This window comes from Cibotium barometz, chromosome 47 (assembly GCF_041138505.1).
Source record: "Cibotium barometz isolate CiBa-2024 chromosome 47, ASM4113850v1, whole genome shotgun sequence".
NCBI lineage: Eukaryota > Viridiplantae > Streptophyta > Polypodiopsida > Cyatheales > Cibotiaceae > Cibotium > Cibotium barometz.
In genome coordinates, this window is record NC_141092.1 from 413,858 (window position 1) to 435,946 (window position 22,089).

The window sequence follows — 22,089 nt, forward strand, 5'->3', positions numbered from 1 at the left end:
ATATGGAAGAAAAACAAAAAAAAAATCCCAAAAAATTGGGGGGAGGAGGGGAGAGACAAACCTGAAATTTCGGCGAAGTTTCAAGGTTTTTAAAAACCATTTCGAGGTTTCGAGGTTTCGAGGTTTCGAAAGCTAGAAAGAGGGTTTTTTTGTTACTATGACCAAAACCAATCAAGTAGCCTGAAGGTTTTCAAATAAAATTTGCAAGCTATGTATAAAAGATCTATAGTATTTTCCATTTTCATCCCCACATGCATATTTTCTTTTCTCAAAGCCAAGCAAAAATTTCAAAATTAAAGACATTTTGATTATATCTTGGTTTGCTCTTTGCAAGTGAAGTTCCACTCATCCACACCTTTTTTTAAAAAAAACTGGCAAGCTTTTAGCATAAAAAATTAGATTAAGAACTCATTTCAAGAGAAAAAAAAATACAGTTGATCTAAAAACCTCACAAAATTCAAACAAATTGAAATTCATATATAAATACTTTTCATCAAACAAATTGAAATTCATATATAAATACTTTTCATCAAACAAATTGAAATTCATCAAACATATATGACTTTCAAACAAATTGAAATTCATATATAAATACTTTAAATCAAAATAGTTTACCAATTTGTAAAACTTAGTTTTGTTGGATATTGAGAATTATAAATGCGTAGTCTTCTTCACAGGGGCCCATTGTCTTTGCTTACGAGGTTCATGTAAGGGGTTGATAGCATACAACCAAAACTCCAGTAAATTAGTCTGGATACAGGTTTGATTATTGTTAACTATCTTCAACCTGAATCCCTACTCAAAAAACTGTTTCGAATCCATCAAAATGCCTGCAAATGACTCATGTAGAGACCATCTGTCTGTGGTGTTTTGATGACCATGCCAAGAACCTCAACTGGAATTCCTTTAACACTGAATGATGACAAAGTACTGGTCTACAATCACCACACCAATGAAAAAGGGGAGGGAAATGCATTAGATGACCTTTACTACAAAACCTTTGGCAAATATGTGGCCTCTTCCAAGGACTGGGATGTAAGGTTACCACCTGAAAACTTCTCATGATGGCCAGCCTTGCACTCCCAAGACTCTGTCTGCTATTTCCTCAAAGGTCGTAACCTCTTTTTTCCAGAGCCTTCTCCATACAACAAACCGTAATCTTAATGCATTGCATCTTAAACATTCCCTACAACAAAAAACTGCATTCTTGTGAAGTAATTAGATGGCAAACCATGCATCGATTCCAACGGCTCTGGCTCCTTCCTTGTCTGCTATTGGATCATCTCCTACTAGGACTGTGTCATTGGCCTGAACATCCAGTTCTCCTATAGAGGTGGTCTGGGGAGGTTAATCAAAGCACAACATTCCTGACAAGATGGACACGCAAAGCTCCCTACTTCACACTAAGCATTTCTCATGCATCATGTTTAAATTTAGAACTACGCCACCAGCTACTACACTAGTATTTGCAGATGCATACAGATGGCATGTGGATCTCCTAGAATGTTAAGACACCTTGGATGCAGCCACTGTTAGCTTGAGTGACCACCATCCTAGACACTAACTTTTTTGGATTTGCTAGCTAAACACAAGAGGATTCTTGCTTTGAAGACTCAATCAGATGCAAGCGGATGCAAACACAAAGAAGTGGGAAGTAAATTTTTGTTGTGCATGTCCAGCATCTGCTATGCTCAACTCAAAGCTTTCACCACTCGCAAGACTCTTAATAGACACAATGTTACTACCATATAAAGAGGCTAAAGCGTGACTATGGAATTTACTGTTGAAAGACCTTGGCTCTGATGCCAACTCAAATTTTCAAAGTGATCTAATGTGACCACCCATGTGGCCTATGCCTCATCCTTGTAGCATCAGGATTACATCATCAGACATTCACCTTTTCAACCCTTACAATTTTGCCTTCTACTCACTTTCTTTGACCTTTGAGCACAGCATTTGAAGCTAAACAAACATGGAATACATGCACGCGTGTGATGAAGTGTACAAGCTGAAGCACGAGGGCAGAGGGGGCAATAGATGGCAAACAGAGAAGGTGCAAGATGGAGACTGTGTGTGCATGCACACATGCATGTATGTGTGTGTTGGAGAAGACAGGGCTAGAGTTTCTTACTGAGAGCGGCCTTGAATATCTCTGGAGCAGGCTTCTCGTATCCAACTTCACAAGACACAATAACAGAATGGAACCTGAAGAAGTAGACCAAGCACTTGAGATGTTATACACACATGATCTTTCCAAAACACATCCCATTGAACATGAGCATGTGAAAGAGGGTAAAAGGGAGCACACATTCTTTATTGACTGCACACAAGTAGCTATACAAAATTACAAATATAACCAATTAGTCAGTCCTACACGTTAGAAATATTTAGCTCTCTTAAAATCGGTCGCAGGCGAGAGTCGAAATTCGAAAGGACTCCAAGTTTCACTGAAATTACAAAGCATAATAGTACTCATCAGTGGCTTACACCCTCCTACTGAATATTGTAAAGCTTATATAAGAGTACAAATTCGGCGCACAATCACTAAATCAAACAAGCACAGTACCTCCAAAATCTCTCAAGCGATTTAAAGAGCTCAAAGCACCAACAGGGAGCTTCCAAGCTGCTCCTTTTGCATAATGCTGCAAAAACACGGTTTGTTGCCCCACAATACTCAACTTGATGAATACCAATCTACTACAGGCATATATGTCATGAGAAAGAGACTCTCAGAGACTGAACACAAAGCAAGAGACATGTACACAGTAAAGCTCTTCAAAGAATTTTTCATCTTCACAGCCTGTTGCCTTTGCTACAGCATATCTCCAAAACAGCTTGCCATCACCCTGTGACACATTTCTCATTAGTCATAATGCATCCAGATTATTTTAGTTTTTCCTCTCGTAAACAAGTGTGATTGATGTAAATTAAAATGTCATCAACACGATGTCTGGACTCCAACTAAGTGGTCATATACATTTGAAGCTTTTTAAAGCAGAATGTGTGAACTTAGTGTGCACTCCCTCAACAACAAACTCTCACCATACAAGAAGTGCTTTCAAATGTTAAAGAGAGTGGATTATGATCAAGACTTCTTTGTCAAAGGTGCAATAGTACAATTCTAAGACCTTCCATTTCATGTTCTCATCAAGCAACTGTAACAGGGGAGCCTCGATCTCGGAGCACTTACCTATTAAAATAAACACAAATTATCACAATTAAAAATACCACTAAACCAACACCAACACCACCACACCAGGGGTTGGAGATACCCTAGTTCTCATCAAGCTCTATCTCGAATGTATCCACAAATAGAGGAAGCTTTTGTAACCCAACTTGACGTGTGAGGAACCACTTAACTATTAAAAATCATCAAATACAACAAATTTAAAACATTCACAATCAACTGAAATGGCATGCGATACATTCACTTGAGAGTGGAGTAGTTTGTAGCCTTGACCTCCTCCATTTGCTGAGGGGTCCCCAGTTTTTGAGTACAATAATCTACTGATGTAAACCGGAAGAGCTACTCGTAACTCTACCCTCGACCACATGGATACACTGATTGGTAAGAAGTGTGAGTTCTACAGAGATCACTTCTTGAGATTCTCCGAGGATGGATCATCGAGATCCCGGCATACATACAGATACACGTCACATGCTATGTGTATCACGATTGGCCAGCTCAGGGTATCCTCCCACCACCTCATAGTAGAGACTGGCAGAGCTGAGAATATCCCACAGCAGGAGAGGATAAGTAGAGTAGTATGCACCACAGGAGTGGTAGAGGATGAGACCCATTATATGTTTAGTTGTCCCTCACGCTTACTACGAAATACAAAGGAGATTCTGCTGTTTTTTCCAAGAGTACTTTGGGCCACTCGCACGGGTGATACACTATGAGGATCAGAGATACATGGGCATGTACTCGATAGACCTCACACAACACAGGAATGTAGAGGCAGCACGCTGAGAGACAGGCCCAGCCCCAACAAGACACCTCCCAAAAAGCCATCACAAATTTCTTTGTGGTACATGCATCCACATCAAAGTCCACTATCCATACCAGTGCCTCTGCTCGACATCAAAGAGCCATCACAGATTTCTCTATGGTACATGCATCCACATCAAAGTCCACCACCCATACCAGTGCCTCTGCTCAACATCAAAGAGCCATCTCAGATTCTTTGTGGTACATGCATCCACATCAAAGTCCACCACCCATACCTGCACTCCAGCTCCATGCCCTAGAGGAGTTCTTAGCGAGAGAGCTAGATCCATTCTAGAAGCCAGACACCCCCAACCCAAAGCATCAGGACCCTCCACCACACACAGACAAATCCAGGAGGTTCTCCCATGCTCCCATCACAAGGGCTGGCCCTCTTTCTGCCCTGAGATTGGTGCTGGCACAGGAGTAATCATAGGATAATCATCTGCTATCTAGAAGTATACACACATTGGTGTTTTTTCCTTTTTTTTCAGTTCTTCTATGGCTCAGTATATCCATGGTATCATTGTATCACTTATGGTATCGTAAACCTTTGGGTTTTTTGTAGATGTTAATATTACTTTCTCTCTCTCTAGCAGTAGTTCTCCATCCATCTCACCCCCCCACTAGCTCAATACTTTCATAGTTTATTTCATGTTCATTTTGTCCTTTTTTTTCTGGACATCCAGAAGACATTGACAGTTGTACATTGATTTTGTCTCATAGGTCGAGTTTGGCCTCTAGTACACTGAGTATGGGCGGTATTTGATAGACATGGGGACTGCACATGGATTGGTCATCCTGAATAGCCTCCTACAGAGATTCTCGACAGCGGGCGGTTTCACTTGCTTTCCACATCGGCATGGTGCTAGTACAATGGACTATGTTATGGCTCAGCCCAGTCTTATTCCCTCTTTTCAGGATTTTATGGTAGGCACTAGGCCGGTTGGAGTAGCAGTGGATCATGCTATCTTGCCCTTCACTCTCACATTTCAGTTCAGCACAGCTCCATTGGGACAGGTCTCCACACACACTCGTTAGGGAGACTGACACCGTGTACACGGATGAGATATACAGATGCTTATGTGCCGAGGAGCCGGGACGGCCATTAGATGAGCTCACTCAGATATTGATAGAGATGCTTCATGCTGCAGCATCAGAGGCATATCCCCATAGTCAGCCTACACGGAGACAATCTGGGAACATGCCCCAGAACAGCTGGTATGATGAGGAGTGCAGAGAGATGAGGATCAGATTACAGAGAGGTGCTCATGGGTGTTACCACTCACAGACAGTCACAGATTACCTTCCGGCGCCTAGTGCGACGGAAGAAGAGGGCTTATCTTGCTCAGTTAGAGAGGGATTTGTATCAGTTATTTATGAGTCAGGACTCAGGTGAGGCATGGAGACTATTCCATGAGCATTCACCATCACCAGCCATTACCTCCACAGAGATTTGGGGTGAGTATGCAGCATCCCTATACACAGCACCAGGACAGCCACCCCTGCCAGACCCATCGGAGCCATGCCCAGAGACATGTGCTTTCTTTACTGCTGAGATGGTAAGGAAAGCTATTGACAGGCTGAGGACTGGGAGAGCATATGATCATGATGGTTTGGTAGCAGAGCACTTTATTCATGCCAGAGATATGCTTGCAAAGCTTATTGCTATGATGTTTAACCGAGCCATGTGTGAGGGTTTTCCTGAGACTTGGAATATGTCCACGATTGTGCCTATCTTCAAGTCAGGGGATCCCATGCTTCCTGGGAATTATTGTACCATCATGATTGGTCACACATTGGCTAGATTATATGCATCTATTCTTGAGCAGGAGTTGAGTAGATGGGCAGAGAGAGAGGGCATACGTGCATCACGGCAGGCAGGGTTCAGGAGAGGTTTCTCCACTCTTGACCATATCTTGACACTTAGAGCTATTATTGAGGGCAGATCATATGGCAGGAGGATTTATTGTTGCTTTGTGAATTTCCGCAAAGCTTTTGACACAATACCGAGAGCCAGACTGATGCGCAGACTACAGGAGATGGGAGTGCCCACAGAGCTGATTTGGGGAATCATGGCTTTATACAGGACAGTTGTGGGGCAGGTACGTACTACTCAGGGTATATCTGAGATGGTTCACTCCACTATTGGGGTGAAACAGGGCTGCCCCCTTTCTCCCACCTTATTTGGGATGTATGTGAATGAGGTTTCGGACTATGTAGAGCGGGAGGGTGACAGAGGAGCACAGCTAGCAGGGACATGGATTCCATTGTTATTGTATGCTGATGATATTGTGTTGATCTCAGATTCTCCAGAGGGGAGGCAGCGTCATTTGGATGCATTGCACACGTTTGCACAGGACAGTGGATTGTCTGTTAACCTTGGTAAAACCAAGGTGATGGTGTTTAACACCACAGCACAGTGGGTTGGGAGGTCAGCACCCACCTTTACATATGGTCAGGAGACAGTGGGGTATAAAGATGCATATACTTACCTTGGTGTGGTTTTTAGTGGCCCACTATTTTCCTTGAGGAGAGCAGCGGAGACCAGATTGACCAGAGCTTACGCAACATCGGGGAGACTAGAGAGGATGTGTTCGCAAGTTCAGTTCCAGGAACCTCAAACAAAGCTCTGGCTCTTTGACACTTTGGTCACTTCAGCCATGCTGTATGGAGTGGAGATATGGGGACCCTCAGTGGATCACCTCAGCCGAGCTGGTAGCACTGATGGATGGAGATGTATGGAGAGGCCCTTGGTTTCTATGATTTCCCGGATGATTAGGGCCAACTTGCCAAGGCCTCCGTACCACATGATATTATCCGTGCAGAGATGGCTGCCCCCCCATAGGTGGTAGAGACACTCACTCGATCAATCTCCTTTATACATAGCACTTGGGCTCTCCCTAGAGACAGATATGCTCGCTTAGCCTTGGAGTCTTCACGACAGTTGGCATCACAGGGAGACGGATCATGTTGGTATGCACAGATGACAGCTTGGTTCCAACTGCATGGCTTTAGTATGGACAGGCTACCTCCATTTTAGTACTCCCTGGATGCACCCTCCCTCTCTCTCACACGGGCAGAGATTACCAGACTTATCAGGCAGAACTTGACCCAGCTGGACACTAAGGAGGACATGGATACAGCCGACACACGAGCTTGGTACGAAGATGGCTTTCTATAGAGATCATCTTCTCCAACTCACGGAGGATGGGTTTGTGATTAGACCCAGCTACATGGATACTCATCTTTCTCATGGGGTACAGTGTGCTATTGGTCAGACGTGCACATCCTCACACCAGCTAGAGATTGAGACTGGCAGATTCAGAGGAGTACCAGCAGCTGAGGCCAAGATTTGTCAGTTGTGCCAGACGGAGCCATAGACAGAGTTACATTACATATGTCAATGTCCAGTATATTATGAGATACGAGGCCGTTTTCACTGCCTGTTTAGAGAGGGTTTCGGACCACTTTCCAAAGTCATGAGATACCAGGATCAGAGATGCCTCGGATTATACTTGCTGGAGCTGTGTAGACATAGAGAGGGTCTCTTGAGAGGGAGGGGATCAGAGAGGGAGAGACACCTACAGAGGCAGATTACAGACTTCTTTCGACCAGAGATTGAGCAGTCAGGCCAGCAGGCATTGTAGCTAGCCCCAGAGTATAGCCGCACCGATTGATCGGGCTATAGAGCTGGGGCGGTCCAGGCGCCCCAAGATGAGAGGCCATCTCAACACCGGCGGAGACTACAACAGAGGATCAAGACCATACTAGCACGGCATGGGAGACGTCCAGTCAGAGTATACTCACCATGGAGGACATTGAGGATATCCGCCATCGACCGATGAGAGACATCTTTGGATAGTGACGTATATGATGCTTACCTTTTGTTGTAACCTTTTTGGTCTCATAGGTCATTTTGGCCTTTTGAAGACGTTAATATATCATTTCATTTCATTTCTCTCTCTCTCTCTCTCTCTCTCTCTCTCTCTCTCTCTCTCTCGATGCATTGCCACCACAGCAAACTAGAGAATTATTGCATGAAACAAATTCCGCACCATACAATACATACATACATGCGCGCCCACGCACACACACACATGTTAAACAATTGATTTGGCATAACTTGCATGTGTTTTAAGGATTTTCATGCGAGTAAAATCAAGAAGCATATTGATAGGAGATGGTACGAAATGGTAAACATCACTGAGCAATGAGAACACACCTCATACCGCAAACGTTCTGGCCACGGTTCTGCAAAGGCCCTTTTGAAACCTTCTTTTATGTCCTTGGTTGACGAATTCACCCCTGTCAGAATATGAAAATTTGAAACCAAGCATACCATTCTCTTTTCTAAGTCTGGTCAAGATGTGAAACCTATCCGTACATAGTTGCCATGTATTTGAGAGAAGGTAGATAGCATACCATATTTTAAACCATATGCAGCATACGTTTCTTCAACAGGCTTGGCTGGTTGAAGCAAAGTCCCACCCGCATCAACAAGCAATGCCTTGTATTTTGTCTTATGCACCGTTGATGCTACAATGAAGCATCAAACATAAGCACAAATACTGCAAACAACCGAAACAAAAACTTGCCTCCTGTAACGTTATGTTAGTGCTATGAGATTGCTAATAGAAAGATGTGCAATGGAAGACTTGGAAACACAATCACGCATAGTAATCCTAACCTAATCCTTGTATATATAGAAACTACGTGCAACTAATTGTTCAAAGTGCAAATCTGGTCAAACTGCTGATGTCAGCCCAGACTGCAGATTGAGCTATCCTGCTCAGATGCAAACATTGGCTGCCACATTAACTGCTTGCTCTCAAAAAACTTGTGGCTCTAGTGCATTAAGAAGCCTTGAGACACAAGATATTTGATGATTAATGTTAAGGGCCAGGGCCCCTATTTTACAAGAAGAATTAATTCAAGTCCACTCGGCCAACCTTTTGCAAGCCCTATGTCACGTGCCTCGTGCACTTGGATGCCATTGTGAACATTTCACAGGCCGACATTGCGGCAATCAATGGATTCTTTTTCGTTCAAGATGCATGGAATTTTTAAATAAATTGTTTATGAGATTTCATGTTGGGATATGGTGAATAGCAATGCAAAAGAATGTTTTGTCTATAGTGCAAACTTTGACAAAACACGCAGGAAAGGACTTGCCATTTTTAAGTGACAGCCTTGGAGTAGTAAGGGTTTTCTTGGTCAGCTGCACAAAGCTACGTAAAGTGAAGCTGCCGACAGACAGAGTCGAAGGAGTTGTGTATTAAGAGAGGGAAGCAGGGTCGGGGTGGCCGCCTTTGGGATGCAGAAGTAGAGCTGTGGGCAGGCAAAGGGAATGAAGGAAGCCGAGTGGAGCCGGCTGAATTGTGAAAGAGGGACTTTTTTTACATTATTGTGGATAAGTGTGCGGCCTTTGATTATCTTGTGGAGTACAGAGTTTTGAGGTATCTCTGTGTGGTGTTTTGTGTTGGTTATTGGTGCCCCCTTTTTGTAGTTGTTGTATCAAAGTTTGGGAGGTGAAGGGCTATAGAGGTATGGTCTTTCTTCTTGTTTTCACCTCACAGCTTTCTGGTGCCCCCACGAGGATAGCTCAGGTATTTTTCTCAGTTTACAAGGGTGTATGCCCTAGGAGTTGAGGGTTTCAGAGAAGGTGTTTTTCTTGGGATTTGAGGTGAAGTTTGGGGATTAAAATGATGTCGTATCCAGAGTCTTTTGGTGGTCCTAATGAAGATGTAGCAGACTTCCTTAAAAGAATGGAGGTTGCGTGCATAAGCAACCACATCAATGAGTCGGTACAGGTATTGCGACTACTGAGCATCTGCTTGAAAGGGGATGCAAGGACCTGGTACAGAACTTATGAGGAGTCTATGAGGGTTGCTGTTCCGCGTATCGATATGACTGAGAATGGATTAAAGACAGCACTTAGCAACAGGTTTAAGAAGGTAGAAGACCTCGACAAGGTTTGGCATGAGGTGCAAGCTCTGATACAGGGTGAGTTGGAATCAATTGATGATTGTGTGAAGAAATTCTCTTTGCTGTGGGAGACTTTATGCAGGGCTTTAGGGGAAGACCAGGTACCCCCTGACATGATGAAGAAAAACAAGTTTGTAGCCGGGCTTAAGAGGAGTATTCGCTGGAAGGTGGAATTAAAGAAGCCCAGGTCTTATGAGGATGCGGTGGAGATTGCCAAATCAAATGATTGGAAGTTGCAACGGATAAATCAGCTGGGGATGATTCCAGTTGTAGCACAGCCGGAGATTCGTAGAGTGGAGGCTACACCTATGAATGCAATGATTGAGAGGATGAAACCCGCTGAAGCCCAGGCTATGCAGATGGTACCACAAGTTAGTCAAGGAGTACCTATGGTTCCTGTAGGTTCTGATGAGGGATTGCGACAAGATATGAAACAGATGGTCGATCTTATGAAGAATTTGAGCTTAAGTTTAATGGGAAGTACAGGTGGTGGACGTGGTAGAGGTAGAGGCAATAATCAAGAAGGGGGAGATGGACAAGCAGGGTATGGACATGGTCGTGGTAGGGGCCGTCGTTTCATCCCTACATGCTGGAATTGTGGTGAACTTGGACATCTAAGTACAGATTGTGATAAGCCTCAGCGAATGGGTGGTGATATGTACCCACTACCTTCACAGTTACCTGATAGGTCAAACGACTATGGTATTGATATCAGGGATCAAGTGGGTCCCAGTGGAATCACAGCAGAGGAGAAGGGGAAGGCAAAGGTCGTGAATGTTGTTACTCTGGAGAATGTTCAGGTAAAAAAAGAAGGGGATGTGATGCCCGTTGGCAAGCGCACAACGGATGAAAGAGAAGGAAAGGGAGTGGCTGGACCCAGCCGTAAGAAGGGGAAGCAACAGGAAGGAGAAGATGTGAAAGCCAAAAGGAAACGGAAGCCTCGTAGAAGGTTCCAGGTGTCAGACTTCCCACTGGGGGATGGGCAAACCAGCTATAACCTGAAATCTGATATGGTGAACAGGAAGGCCAACATCACCTTGGGACAGTTGGTGGAGATGGTGCCAAAATTGAGAAGGCAATGGAAGGGACTTGTGAATCCAATGGAAAAGGAGTCAGAGAAGAGGTCAGTCAAAGTACTATCTTTAGAAGAGCTTCCAGATATTTGCCCTATTGTGGAGGTGTGGAGTAAAGGTAGGAACCTTGGTCAGGCCTATATAGATGGAGGAGCTCAAATCTGTGTGATTACTCAATCATGTGTGGAGCAGTTAGGCTTGAGGGTGTCTGGGGTTTCTGGTTTTCGAATCAGGATGGCTAATCATCAAAAGGTAAAATGTCTTGGTATGGTAAAGGAGCTGGAAATTGAAGCTTTTAATGTCAAAGCTATTGTAGATTTTCATGTGATTCCTGCGGGTCTTGGTGCTTTTCCAATTATTCTTGGACGACCCTGGTTGCGAGTGGTGGGTGCAGTACAAGACTGGAGGTATGGGACCATTTCTTTACATAATAAGCGGGGTAATAAAAAATCTTTTGAGATGCATAGTAGGAGATCTTTGAATGATGTGTGGGAGAGGCCACAGGATTCGAGTGAAGAGGAAACTACCACCAGTACTTCTGAATTGGAGATGGATTCATCGACTACTGCTTCTAGCGACGAAGAAGAGGCAGATGTGGTTTTCCTAGTATCAGAGCAACAAGGTAATGAGGATGAAGAAGTGCATGAAGTGGGTATTGAGGGAGAAGATACTTTTGGGTCGTATGAAGTGATCGAGGAATTACTGCAGCCAAAGGTAGAAGTGGAGAAGAAGCAGGAGCTGATTGAAGGAATGCTGAGTCCGGATCTCTCGAGTGGAGAAATGGTTAGGTATGTTAACATGCTGTCTCATTTTCCAGAATTGTTCATTACCTCTTATAAGGAGATTCGAGGATTTAAAGGGCCAGATTTGAGGATTGAATTGAAAGAAGGTGTAAAAACAGTTAGGCAGAAGCTTCGCAGGATGGGACGAGAACAAATACAGGCCCTGAGAGAGGAAGTTGATAAGTTGTTGAGTGCAGGTTTCATTACACAAGTGGACACAGCTGAGTGGGTAAGTCCTACAGTGGTGAGTCCAAAGAAGGATGGCAGGTGGCGTATATGTGTGGATTTCAAGCCCTTGAATGCTGCTACAAAAAAGGATCCTTACCCCCTACCTTTTTTGGATGAGATCTTGGATACTGTAGCTGGATATGAAAGGTACAGTGTTTGTGATGGATTTTCAGGCTATTTTCAGTTAAAGATTGCAGAAGGAGATCAGCGCAAGACGAATTTCATTACACCTTGGGGGTGTTTCTGCTACAAAGTCCTTCCTTTTGGATTGATGAATGGGCCAGCCTACTATCAGAAAAGGGCAAATTGGGTATTATCTCCTTTTTTGGGCAAGTTTGTCAAAGATTTTATTGATGATTTTGTATATACAGCTCCAGGCAAGAGCATTGTGATAGGCTGCTACAGTTTTTCAGCGTTATGATGAGTGTGGTGGTCAATTAAATCCAAAAAAGTGTTTTTTGGCTCAACCGAGGGTGAAGCTCTTGGGCCATGTTGTTTCAGAGAATGGTATTGATCCAGATCCTGATAAAGTCAAGTCTCTTCTTCTTCTTTCTACACCAAAGAATACAAAGCAATTGACTACTTTTGTGCAAAAGGTGAAGTATATGGCTCGATTTATCTCTCTATCTTCACAATTGTTATATCCTTTGCAGCAGGCAGCAAAGCATGATCCTTTACATTGGTCGGAGGAGTGTGAGGTTGTTTTCCAAAAAGTGAAAGAGGTGTTGGGTGCTATTTCTACAATGCAGGCGCCTAACTGGGAACAGGTATTTTATGTCAACCCTTCAGTAGGTGAAGATGCAATTGGAGCTATGTTGTTACAGAAGGGGAAAGAATCACATTATATGCAACCAATCTACTGTGCTAGCAGGGTAAAACTTGCTAGAGAAAGGTTGTTATCAGAGGTGGAACTTATTATGGTTAGTATGGTGTATGCATGTAGGCGGTTCCGCCACTACTTGTTGACTCGCCTCTTTGTGTTTTTGACGAGTTACACTTTTTTGCCTCAGTTGATAAATGGCACAAATTTATCTAAGGCTATGATGAAGTGGGTGATTGAGTTGCAGGAGTTTGCTTTCTCATTCTTGGTGGAAGAGAGTACCAAGGCTACCTTAGCTGATTTATTGACATTTAAGGAAAGTCCTCTTCTTATAAAGGAGGAGACCATCAAGAAGCCAGTTGAGGATGCGGTTGAGTTGGTGAATGTACACTTATTATATTTTGATGGTTCCTACAGGAAAAGCCATGATGCAGCTTCACGAGGTTTGGTGCTTTATGATCCACAGGGTGGCCTTGTTTTTAAGAAGGGTGTTAAGGTGGATGCACATAGCAACAATGAAGCGGAGTATCTGACTTTGGAAGTGGGATTGCAAGTATGTTTGAAGCATGGTGTACATAGGATTCGCATTCGAGGAGATGCATTACTTGTTGTAGAACAGGTGTTGGGAGTTTGGAAGTCAAAGAATGTTTCACTCAAAGAAATGTGTTTCAAGATTAAAGGTTTGTTGAAGGAATTTGAAGCTTGGAGTCTTAAGCATGTGGATCGAGGCCATAATGAGGAGGCTCATGAAGCAGCCCAGGGAATGATTGGTGAAGTTTTTGTTCTTAAAGCTCATGCACCATTTTATTGTGGCAGGGAGAATTTACAGGATGTTGAGGAGTTTTTGTTAACAGGGATGATTCCTAGTGGTATTGAAAAATCAAAAAAATATGGTTTCATCAGGAAAGCTGCAAGGTATGTGATGGTTGGTGATGCTTTGTATTTGAGGGGAACTGATTTGATAATGCGACGGGTACCTTGGAAGGAAGAAATCTACAAAATTCTTAAAGAAAACCATGAAGGAGCATGCGGTGGACATTTTGCCTTGAAGATTACTTTGCATAAAGTATTGCAGGAAGGTTATATATGGCCAAGTGTACATAAGGATGTTAATCATTGGTGCAGGTCATGCAAACAATGCCAAGCTCATAGTAGACGGATATTAAGGCTCATAGTAGACGGATATTAAGGCCTGAAATAAGGAAGACAATTCTTGCCTATGATGTTTCTGAAAAATGGGGTATTGATGCTATGGGACCATTTCCTATTACCAGCCGAGGGAAGTGCTACATTTTGACTGCAGTTGATTACCTTTCTAGATGGGCGGAAGCAAAGGCAGTGAAACAAATTACTGCTAAGGAAGTGGCAAAGTTTGTATATCAGGATATTTGTTGTAAGTTTGGTGTGCCATTGGAATTGCTTTCTGATCAGGGTCCAGGTTTCAGGGCAGAGCTTATGGACTATTTGTGTACAAAGATGAAGATCAGTCGCAGTTTTACCACACCTTACTATCCACAGTATAATGGCTTGAATGAGTGTTTCAATGGTGAATTGATTAAGATTTTATCTAAGGTGACGGAGCGACAAGGCAAGAATTGGGATCTGGAGTTGCCTGCAGCCTTGTGGGCATACAGGACAGCAATTAAAACTGGTACTGGTTTCACTCCGTTTCATCTTGTTTATGGAAAAGAAGCTTTATTGCCTATTGAGGTGGAGATACCGGCTGTTAAAATGTTGGAAAAGCTTTTGGAAGAGGCTAAAGATGCCCTTAAAGAGCGGCTGTTATATTTACAAGAAGCACAGCTGAACAGGGATAATGCTTTGAAGCATTATGAAGATATGTAGACAAGGACGTTGGAGAAGATCAACAAGAAGATTAAAAGCAAAGGAATTATGAAGGATGACTTAGTATTACGTTATAATAGCAGGTTAGACAATTCCTTTCATAAGAAGTTTCAAGTTAAGTGGGAGGGACCTTTCTTGGTGATGCAAGGATTTGCAAATGGTACTTATCAATTGGCAGATTTAGATGGGACTTTACATACTTCCAGGGTAAATGGATATAGGCTGAAGAAGTATTATGCACGTTTGATGGTGATTGTACAGGATGCAGTGTTAGAAGATGTGATTTCCAATGAAGAACAGTCTTTGGACATGGATTTAGATCTTGAAATGTTTTTTTCTGCTGAGCATAAATGCTCTAGCAAGCTAGGGGTTGGGCAAAGTATGTCAGGCAAAATTTTGTGAAGGTGTTTTGGGCTTGTGTACATATGGGATGCATGGCATGTAAAAAGTTTGGCCCTGAATGCCTTGGCAAATGTACAGAATGGGTGGTTTGGTAGTGAGCTAGTACATGCATTTTTCTTTGGAGCAGGTGCTTGAGACTTGAAGTTCTTTTATTGTATGAGCTTTCTATTTGTCAAGAGGGTGTCTTGGATATGTGTAAACAAGAGGTGGAAGAGCATGAGGATGTCAATGATCGGGGCTTTGATGAGCCTCTGGTAGAGATGGATGCACATAAGCTGGTTTACGTGGAGAGAGCCCAATCTAGACTGCAAATACTGAAATCTACAAGGGATGCCAGTCAAACATAATTTGCTCTTTATGCTCGTGTTTGGATGTACTGTGCAGATTTTTGGAATGGCTGTGTTTCTCCATATAAACCGGGGGTTGGGCATGATAGTGATGGTGAGAAGATATAACCCATCTTCTAGGCAAAATAAAATAAATAAATAAATAAATAACACCACCAACGTAACCAGCAAAAGAAAGGTCCACTTGGGCGCTTGTTTTGCTGCCAGCACCCTCGCCAGCACGAGGGAGTCGCCTAGAAGGTTGGCGAAGAGGAAAAGGCGAAGGGAGTTGGCCGCCTTGGAGAGAGGATGCTTCTTCTGGGAGGCGTGCAGAGCTGACGGAGAGGAGAGAGCTGCGGAGGACAGGTTCTTTAACCACTGCAAACGAAGGAGTGTTAACTGTGGCTGCTAGCAACGACAGGGGGCTGCCGATTGGCTGGGGAGTTGCCTTGCTTTGTCTTGGACGTGGCCGGTGGTGGCGGTTAGCGAAAAAGAAAGGAATAGGCCCTGCGACCAGGTGTGTGGTTGGCGCAGCCACAGGCGCAAGCGGGTAAGGCTGGCTGTGCTGCTGGCGACTCCTGGGTGAAGGGAGAGCTGAGACGGGGGACAGAGAGAGAGAGAGAGAGACGGGCTGTCAATACAAAGGAGGGGGCGGCCTCAGAGTCAGGGAACGAAGGTGTTGGCTGCAGCTGCTGAAGCATGGAGGCTGGCAGCAATTAGAAGGGAGTTGGCCGCCTCTAAGTGACAGCCTTGGAGTAGTAAGGGTTTTCTTGGTCAGCTGCACAAAGCTACGTAAAGTGAAGCTGCCGACAGACAGAGTCGAAGGAGTTGTGTATTAAGAGAGGGAAGCAGGGTCAGGGTGGCCGCCTTTGGGATGCAGAAGTAGAGCTCTGGGCAGGCAAAGGGAGTGAAGGAAGCTGAGTGGAGCCGGCCGAATTGTGAAAGAGGGACTTTTTTTACATTATTGTGGATAAGTGTGCGGTCTTTGATTATCTTGTGGAGTACAAAGTTTCGAGGTATCTCTGTGTGGTGTTTTGTGTTGGTTGTTGGTGCCCCCTTTTTGTAGTTATTGTATCAAAGTTTGGGAGGTGAAGGGTTATAGAGGTATGGTCTTTCTTCTTGTTTTCACCTCACAACGGGAATGGGAACGGCAAGATGCTACCATCCCCAACATTCCTGAGTCTAAAAATGCCCATTCCCTATGACTATGGGGTCCACGGGATCCCATGTATGGGTGTCCTCCTCCTCCTGGGTCCAGAAGAAGCTGGTGATGGTTGGCTGGCGAGGGAGGGGTCGGGGTGGCTCGGGCCGAAGCTCTCTCAAGAAAGTGTCCCTATGTTTGCGAAGCTCAAGCAAGAAGAGCCCTAGGCAACACTGGTCCAGGAAGTCAATGATCCAGGAGAGAAAACCAAATCCCTCATGGAACACGCAGTGAAACCTCCCGCTGTGGAATGAAACCGGTACCTCGCCAATCGCTATACGCATGTCATGGCGCATGTGGACACTCCGGTAGCCCAGCTGCTGAATGAATCCATCCTGAATGACCATGAGGAAGTGATCTCTGTATGAGTACATCTTCGTTGGGATCTCCGAAGGTGTGATCCATGTGCAGTGGGTGTAGAGGCTGAGAAGATCTAACCGGATAACCCGGTTGGTGTCCTCATGAGAGAAAGAAAGAAAGATTTTATTAACGTCTTCCAAAAGACCGAACTCGGCCTATGAGACAAATCAGTGTACCTGTGTGGGGTATCCTCTGTCATCCCAACAAAATGAAAAAGTACTGAACTAAAAAGCTGAATCTGGGTGTGCAATAAGTACAATGAGTGGGGGAGGGGATGGAGCTCTACTACTAGGAGAATGCAAAGCTATATGCATGGAGTATACAATCATGATATGCAACCTAGCTAGCTCCATCCTGTACCATACTGGCGGTATAAAATGGTATACATGAATGAAGGGGGTGTCCACAGCTCCCTGAAGAACATGCCTAGGTCTGCTCTGAAGCGAGCCAGTCGCTCCGCACCCTCTCTCTGAAACTGAGCTCTGATCTCTGTCATCTCTCTCTGGTATAGGCGTGGTGTCCGAAAGCCAAGTGTCCTATGTCTCCTGCGGGCTCTGAGTGTCTCTGCTCTCTGGAGAGTAATTCCCTACTGTGTAGGGGCTGGGAGTGGGGTGGATCTCTGAAAAAATGTAGTAATCTGTGTCTGTCGTCCCCCCTCTGGAGCTGTCTGAGCCTGTAATGATGTCTCTCTGTGACGCTGTATGTCTAGAATGAATCTCCCCAGTATGCGCTGGTCTGCTGCCTCAAAGATCTAGCGTAGGGAATGTGGCTCTCTGAATAAAATGGGATATCTCTCTCTGATGGCTGTATAAGCTCTGCATCTGCATACATAATGCTCCTCACTCTCTACCTCCTCTCTGCACAATCTGCATACCCTCTCCTCTCGGGGGATCCGTGCTGCTCTGCCAGTCTCGATCTCCAATCGATGTGATGAGACTCTAAGCTGACCAATAGCTACTCGGGAGCCGTGTGGTAAAAAGCCCTCCATGTAACTAAGCCTCTCTATAAATCCATCATCAGTGATACTCATGAAGTGATCTCTGTAGTATAGCATCTTCGGTGGAAGAGGCAGGCGATATCCATGTCTCTCGTGTATAGAGCTACCATAGGTCGTGTCTCAATACTCTGTTCCTCTCACTATGAGAGAGATGGATATGTGGTGCATCCCTGTCATACTAGAATGGTGGTAGATGATCCATGTCTAGGCCATGCTGTGAGAACCAATGTGTGACCTGTGCATACCATGATCCTTTGTCTCCTGCCTCAGCCAGCTGTCTAGATGCCTCAAAAGCTCTGTATGACAATCTGTCCTGTGGCATCTCTCTGAATCTGTCTAGCAGGCATATAGTCTAGGATATGGCCTCTACCATCATAGGAGGCACAACAAACTCTGCTCGGATAATTTCATGAGGTACTGACGGTTTGCTGCGTATCATGCGTGCCATCATGAGGGCCTGTGGTCTCTCTATCTGTGTCCACCAATGGGTAGCAAGGCTTGGCGCCCATACCGCTACTCCATACATCAGTGCCGGTGTGAATAATGTGTCAAATAGCCACCCCTTCATCCGGGGCTCCTGAAAATGCGCCTGGTGGCACTGTCTCTCTGGCATAGCCAATGCTGCATATCCCCGTGTCAATCTAGCTTTGGCTCTGCTGAACCCATGGTGAAGCGTGTGGCTGCTGCAGAGGAGAAGGTAACCCCTAGGTACACGTATGATGTCACCACCTCCACCTGGCGTCCTGCGAGAGTGAATGTCAGCTGACTCCTGCCCTGTCTCGATGTATGAAAGACCATAACCTTGGTTTTCCCAAGGTTCACAGTAAGACCCCTCTGTGCAGAAATCATCGAGTGCATGTAGATGCTGCTGTAGACCTCCTGGAGACTCAGACACTAATACAATATCATCAGCATAAAGCATAATATGTACTGAGGTACCAGCTAGATCAACTCCATCTCCGCCTCCCCGTGTAATGAAGTCAGCCACCTCATCAATATATAACCCAAATAGCGTGGGGGAAAGTGGGCATCCTTGCTTCACACCAATGGTGCTAGCAATAGTCTCGGACATACCTCCTGGGCATCTGACTCGCCCAAAAACCTGCTCATATAATGCATAGATGCCCCATGTCATATCTGCTGATATGCCAAGAGACTGCAGGCGCTAAAAGAGCCTCTCTTGTGGTACTGTGTCAAATGCCTTGCGGAAATCCACAAAGCAACAATAGAGCTTTCTCTTTCTCACTCTGGCCTGATCAATCATACATCTCAAAGTGAATACATGGTCAGTGCTAGAGAAAGCTCTCCTGAAGCCTGCCTGCCCTGATGAGCGTAAACCTGCTCACTTAGCATATAAGCTAAGCTCTTGCTCCAACACTGCACCATAGAGTTTGGCAAACACGTGGCCAACCATAACCGTCCTGTAGTTGCTCGGATCGAGCATATCCCCTGTTTTGTGGATCGGCACAATGGTGTGCATCGTCCACTCCGTAGGCAAACCCTTTGCTAGTGCCCTGTTAAACAAGTGTGCAAGAAAAGGAGCCAAAGAATCTACTGCATATATGAGATGCTCACCCTATAGGCCCATATGGTCGGCAGCCCGTCCATGCTGTAGGCGGCGGATAGCTTCCTTTACCATCGAGTGGGTAAAGAAGCTAGCTGTGGTAGGTCAAGGCTCCTGTGGCTGAGGTATAGGTGGCTGTTGTGGGGCGTAGTATAGGCCCTCTGCATATGTGTGCCATGTCTGTGGGTCTGCAATGGGTGTCGGTGTCCGGGGCTCTCTGAAGTGCCGCCATGAGATAGGGCTATCTCTACTCATGAAGAAATGGAAGATCTCTAGCTCCTGTATCTCTGCGAAGGCCCGCTTTTTGCGGCGAGTAAGTCTCCTCATCTCTCTCCTCAACTCCTGCTCTGTGATGGCTCCCAAGGCTCTCTGTATGCGGAGCCGTGAGTATAGGGCTCTGCACTCGTCATCATACCATCTGTTATGGGGCATAGTCCTAGATCTCGCAGGCTCTCTTGAGTGGACACGATGTGGGAAGCTCTGTAATGCATCCCTGTGTAGGAGTGATGCCAGCTAGGCTGTAATGGTATCCATAGGTGCCAGGGGATCCATGAGTAGGAGCCCATCCTCTACTCTGCCAGTGTATGTCTGCCATGTCATGTGTGAAGTAGATGGTAGTGTGTGGCGTCGGTATGTGGGGGGCTGGTGATCCTGGTGATCCGGCTAGTGAAAATGCCAAGTATGTATGATCTTCCCCAATAGGACGTGGGATGGAGAATGAGGTGACAAGCTGTGATGCCTCCAAAGACCCCATAATGTAGTCTACCACCGTGCCTCCGGTCCGTGTATGACCCCCATGTGGGAAGCATGTCAGCCCTCCTGATCCCGGCCACTGTAGCATCCCGTTATAAATAACGAGACGATGCCTGGCTCCCAACTCTAGTAAGTGGTCCCCATAATGTCCTATGTCTGGTCCAGTGTCCTCTGATGCCCGACTAGCCTCTATCTCCTCTGGATCCATAGGGTGGAGGATCTCCATGTCATCATAGTCATACACCTCACACTGTCTGCTCTGTGTGGGCATTGAAGTCACCCGTAAGAAATACTTCCCCTAGTGTAGAATAATGCATAATCTCCTCTGACATAACATAGGGCTATGTATATAACCCTGTCCTGTGAGAGCTGTAAGCTGATCCACATGTATGTGGCCTCTGGATCCTGTGCTACCACTCTCAGTCTCCCCTGTAGCTCCCGTCTGAATAGAACTGCTACTCCCCCCCCCCGACCCTCTCGAGGTACCCTGGCGTGTGGTCCTCTTGTATGCTGACTCCCACTGGAATCCCTCTACTCGAGGTAGCCCTCTCTCTCGGCTCTGATGTGTCTCTGTCAGAAGTATGATGTCTCTCCTCACCATAACATGCTCCAGTCGTCCAGGCTGCACCCATAGTGAACCATTACAGTTCCATACTGCCATGTGTATCTTTGTCAGTGGCCTGGTCTGTGTCCCATAGGCCCCAAACCACTAATCCACCATGGGCCGGCCATCAATGATGACCCGACCATCTCAATAGAAGGCCTTCTTGCCTTCTCTCCTCGCGTGTAAGACACGTGGCATGCAAGCTCTCCTATGCTCTAGCTGCATCCTCATGAGATCATCATCCAAGAAAATAGGAGCTCCCTCTAAGCCTCGTAGTATGACCCTCTTCCTCATGAAGATGGTGCGTGCCTCCACATCCCGAAACTATATGATGAGAGCTCTCTTCTTTGTCATGTCTTTCCCGGCCCTTCAAGCTTTGAGGAAGGGGGGGGGGGGGGGGGGGGGTCCCTCATGTGAGTATCCAAGTCGTGTGCATAGTGTCCACCCATCCCCCTCGGGGGTAGAGTCAGCTACCTCGGGAATCCCTGTGACTCTCACATTGAGTCTACGAGCATGTCGCATCCGCTCCTCCTCAATGGTGGTGTTGACGATTTGGAGCCCTTCTTTTTGGACATCCTCTTTCACTTCCTTTTTGATGTTCCTCTTCACCACTTCTACCCAACCCTCCCTTGTTGCCTCCATCTTACCTTCTAGGCTCTTGGTGATTGCCTTGGTGAGTTCCTCTTTGATGGCCTCTTTGTCAACTTCCACAATCTCCCCCTCCTCCCGTGGTGGTCGGTCCCGTAGAGAGATCACCTCCGCTTTGAGGACGTCGATTTCCTCCTTCATAGTGTCCCGTTCCTTCTTCCATCCCTCTTTCTCCTCTTTCCATGCTTCTTTCTCCTTCTTCCCTCCTTCCTTCTCTTTATCCCTCTCCTTCTCCCAAGTCTCCTTCTCCCTTTTCCAAGCTTCCTTCTCTTTTTGTAAAGCTTCAATCTCCTTCTGGACTTTGGAAAGTTGGTTGATGATGTTGTAGATGGCGGAGTCCGCCGTCTTGTTGTTTTCTCTGATGGAGATGCTCAGCTTATCCTCCATTTTGACTATCTCCTCTTTGCTTGCACCCTTGGCCATGTCGATGTACCTCGGAGAGATAGAACCCTAACACTTATGTTGCTGCCTTGGAGGCCTGAGCAAGCGTAGCGAACATAACCTGGATTG

At 45.5% G+C, this 22,089-nt stretch overlaps 1 protein-coding gene and 1 pseudogene across 6 annotated transcripts in view; both read right to left on the minus strand.

Annotated features, from left to right (window-relative positions):
* Positions 1-562: 562 nt before the first annotated feature.
* Positions 563-22,089, minus strand: part of LOC147611240 (uncharacterized) — a 74,461-nt gene continuing 52,934 nt past the window's right edge. Inside the window, exons 3-11 of one of the 6 annotated variants that reach the window (XM_086785045.1) lie at positions 8,414-8,527; positions 8,214-8,296; positions 2,763-2,846; positions 2,567-2,642; positions 2,375-2,447; positions 2,132-2,205; positions 1,232-1,325; positions 1,049-1,135; positions 563-930 (exon numbers count right to left, since the gene is read on the minus strand). In XM_086785045.1, the coding sequence (XP_086641171.1) occupies positions 1,060-1,135; positions 1,232-1,325; positions 2,132-2,205; positions 2,375-2,447; positions 2,567-2,642; positions 2,763-2,846; positions 8,214-8,296; positions 8,414-8,527 (674 nt within the window). In that variant the 3' untranslated portion in view covers positions 563-930; positions 1,049-1,059. Of the gene's footprint in view, positions 936-1,048; positions 1,136-1,231; positions 1,368-2,131; positions 2,206-2,374; positions 2,448-2,566; positions 2,643-2,762; positions 2,847-8,213; positions 8,297-8,413; positions 8,528-22,089 lie in introns of those variants that run through there. The other 5 variants (XM_086785044.1, XM_086785046.1, XM_086785048.1 and 2 more) reach the window with 5 other exon arrangements.
* On the minus strand, positions 20,842-22,002 carry LOC147611241 (uncharacterized; annotated as a pseudogene).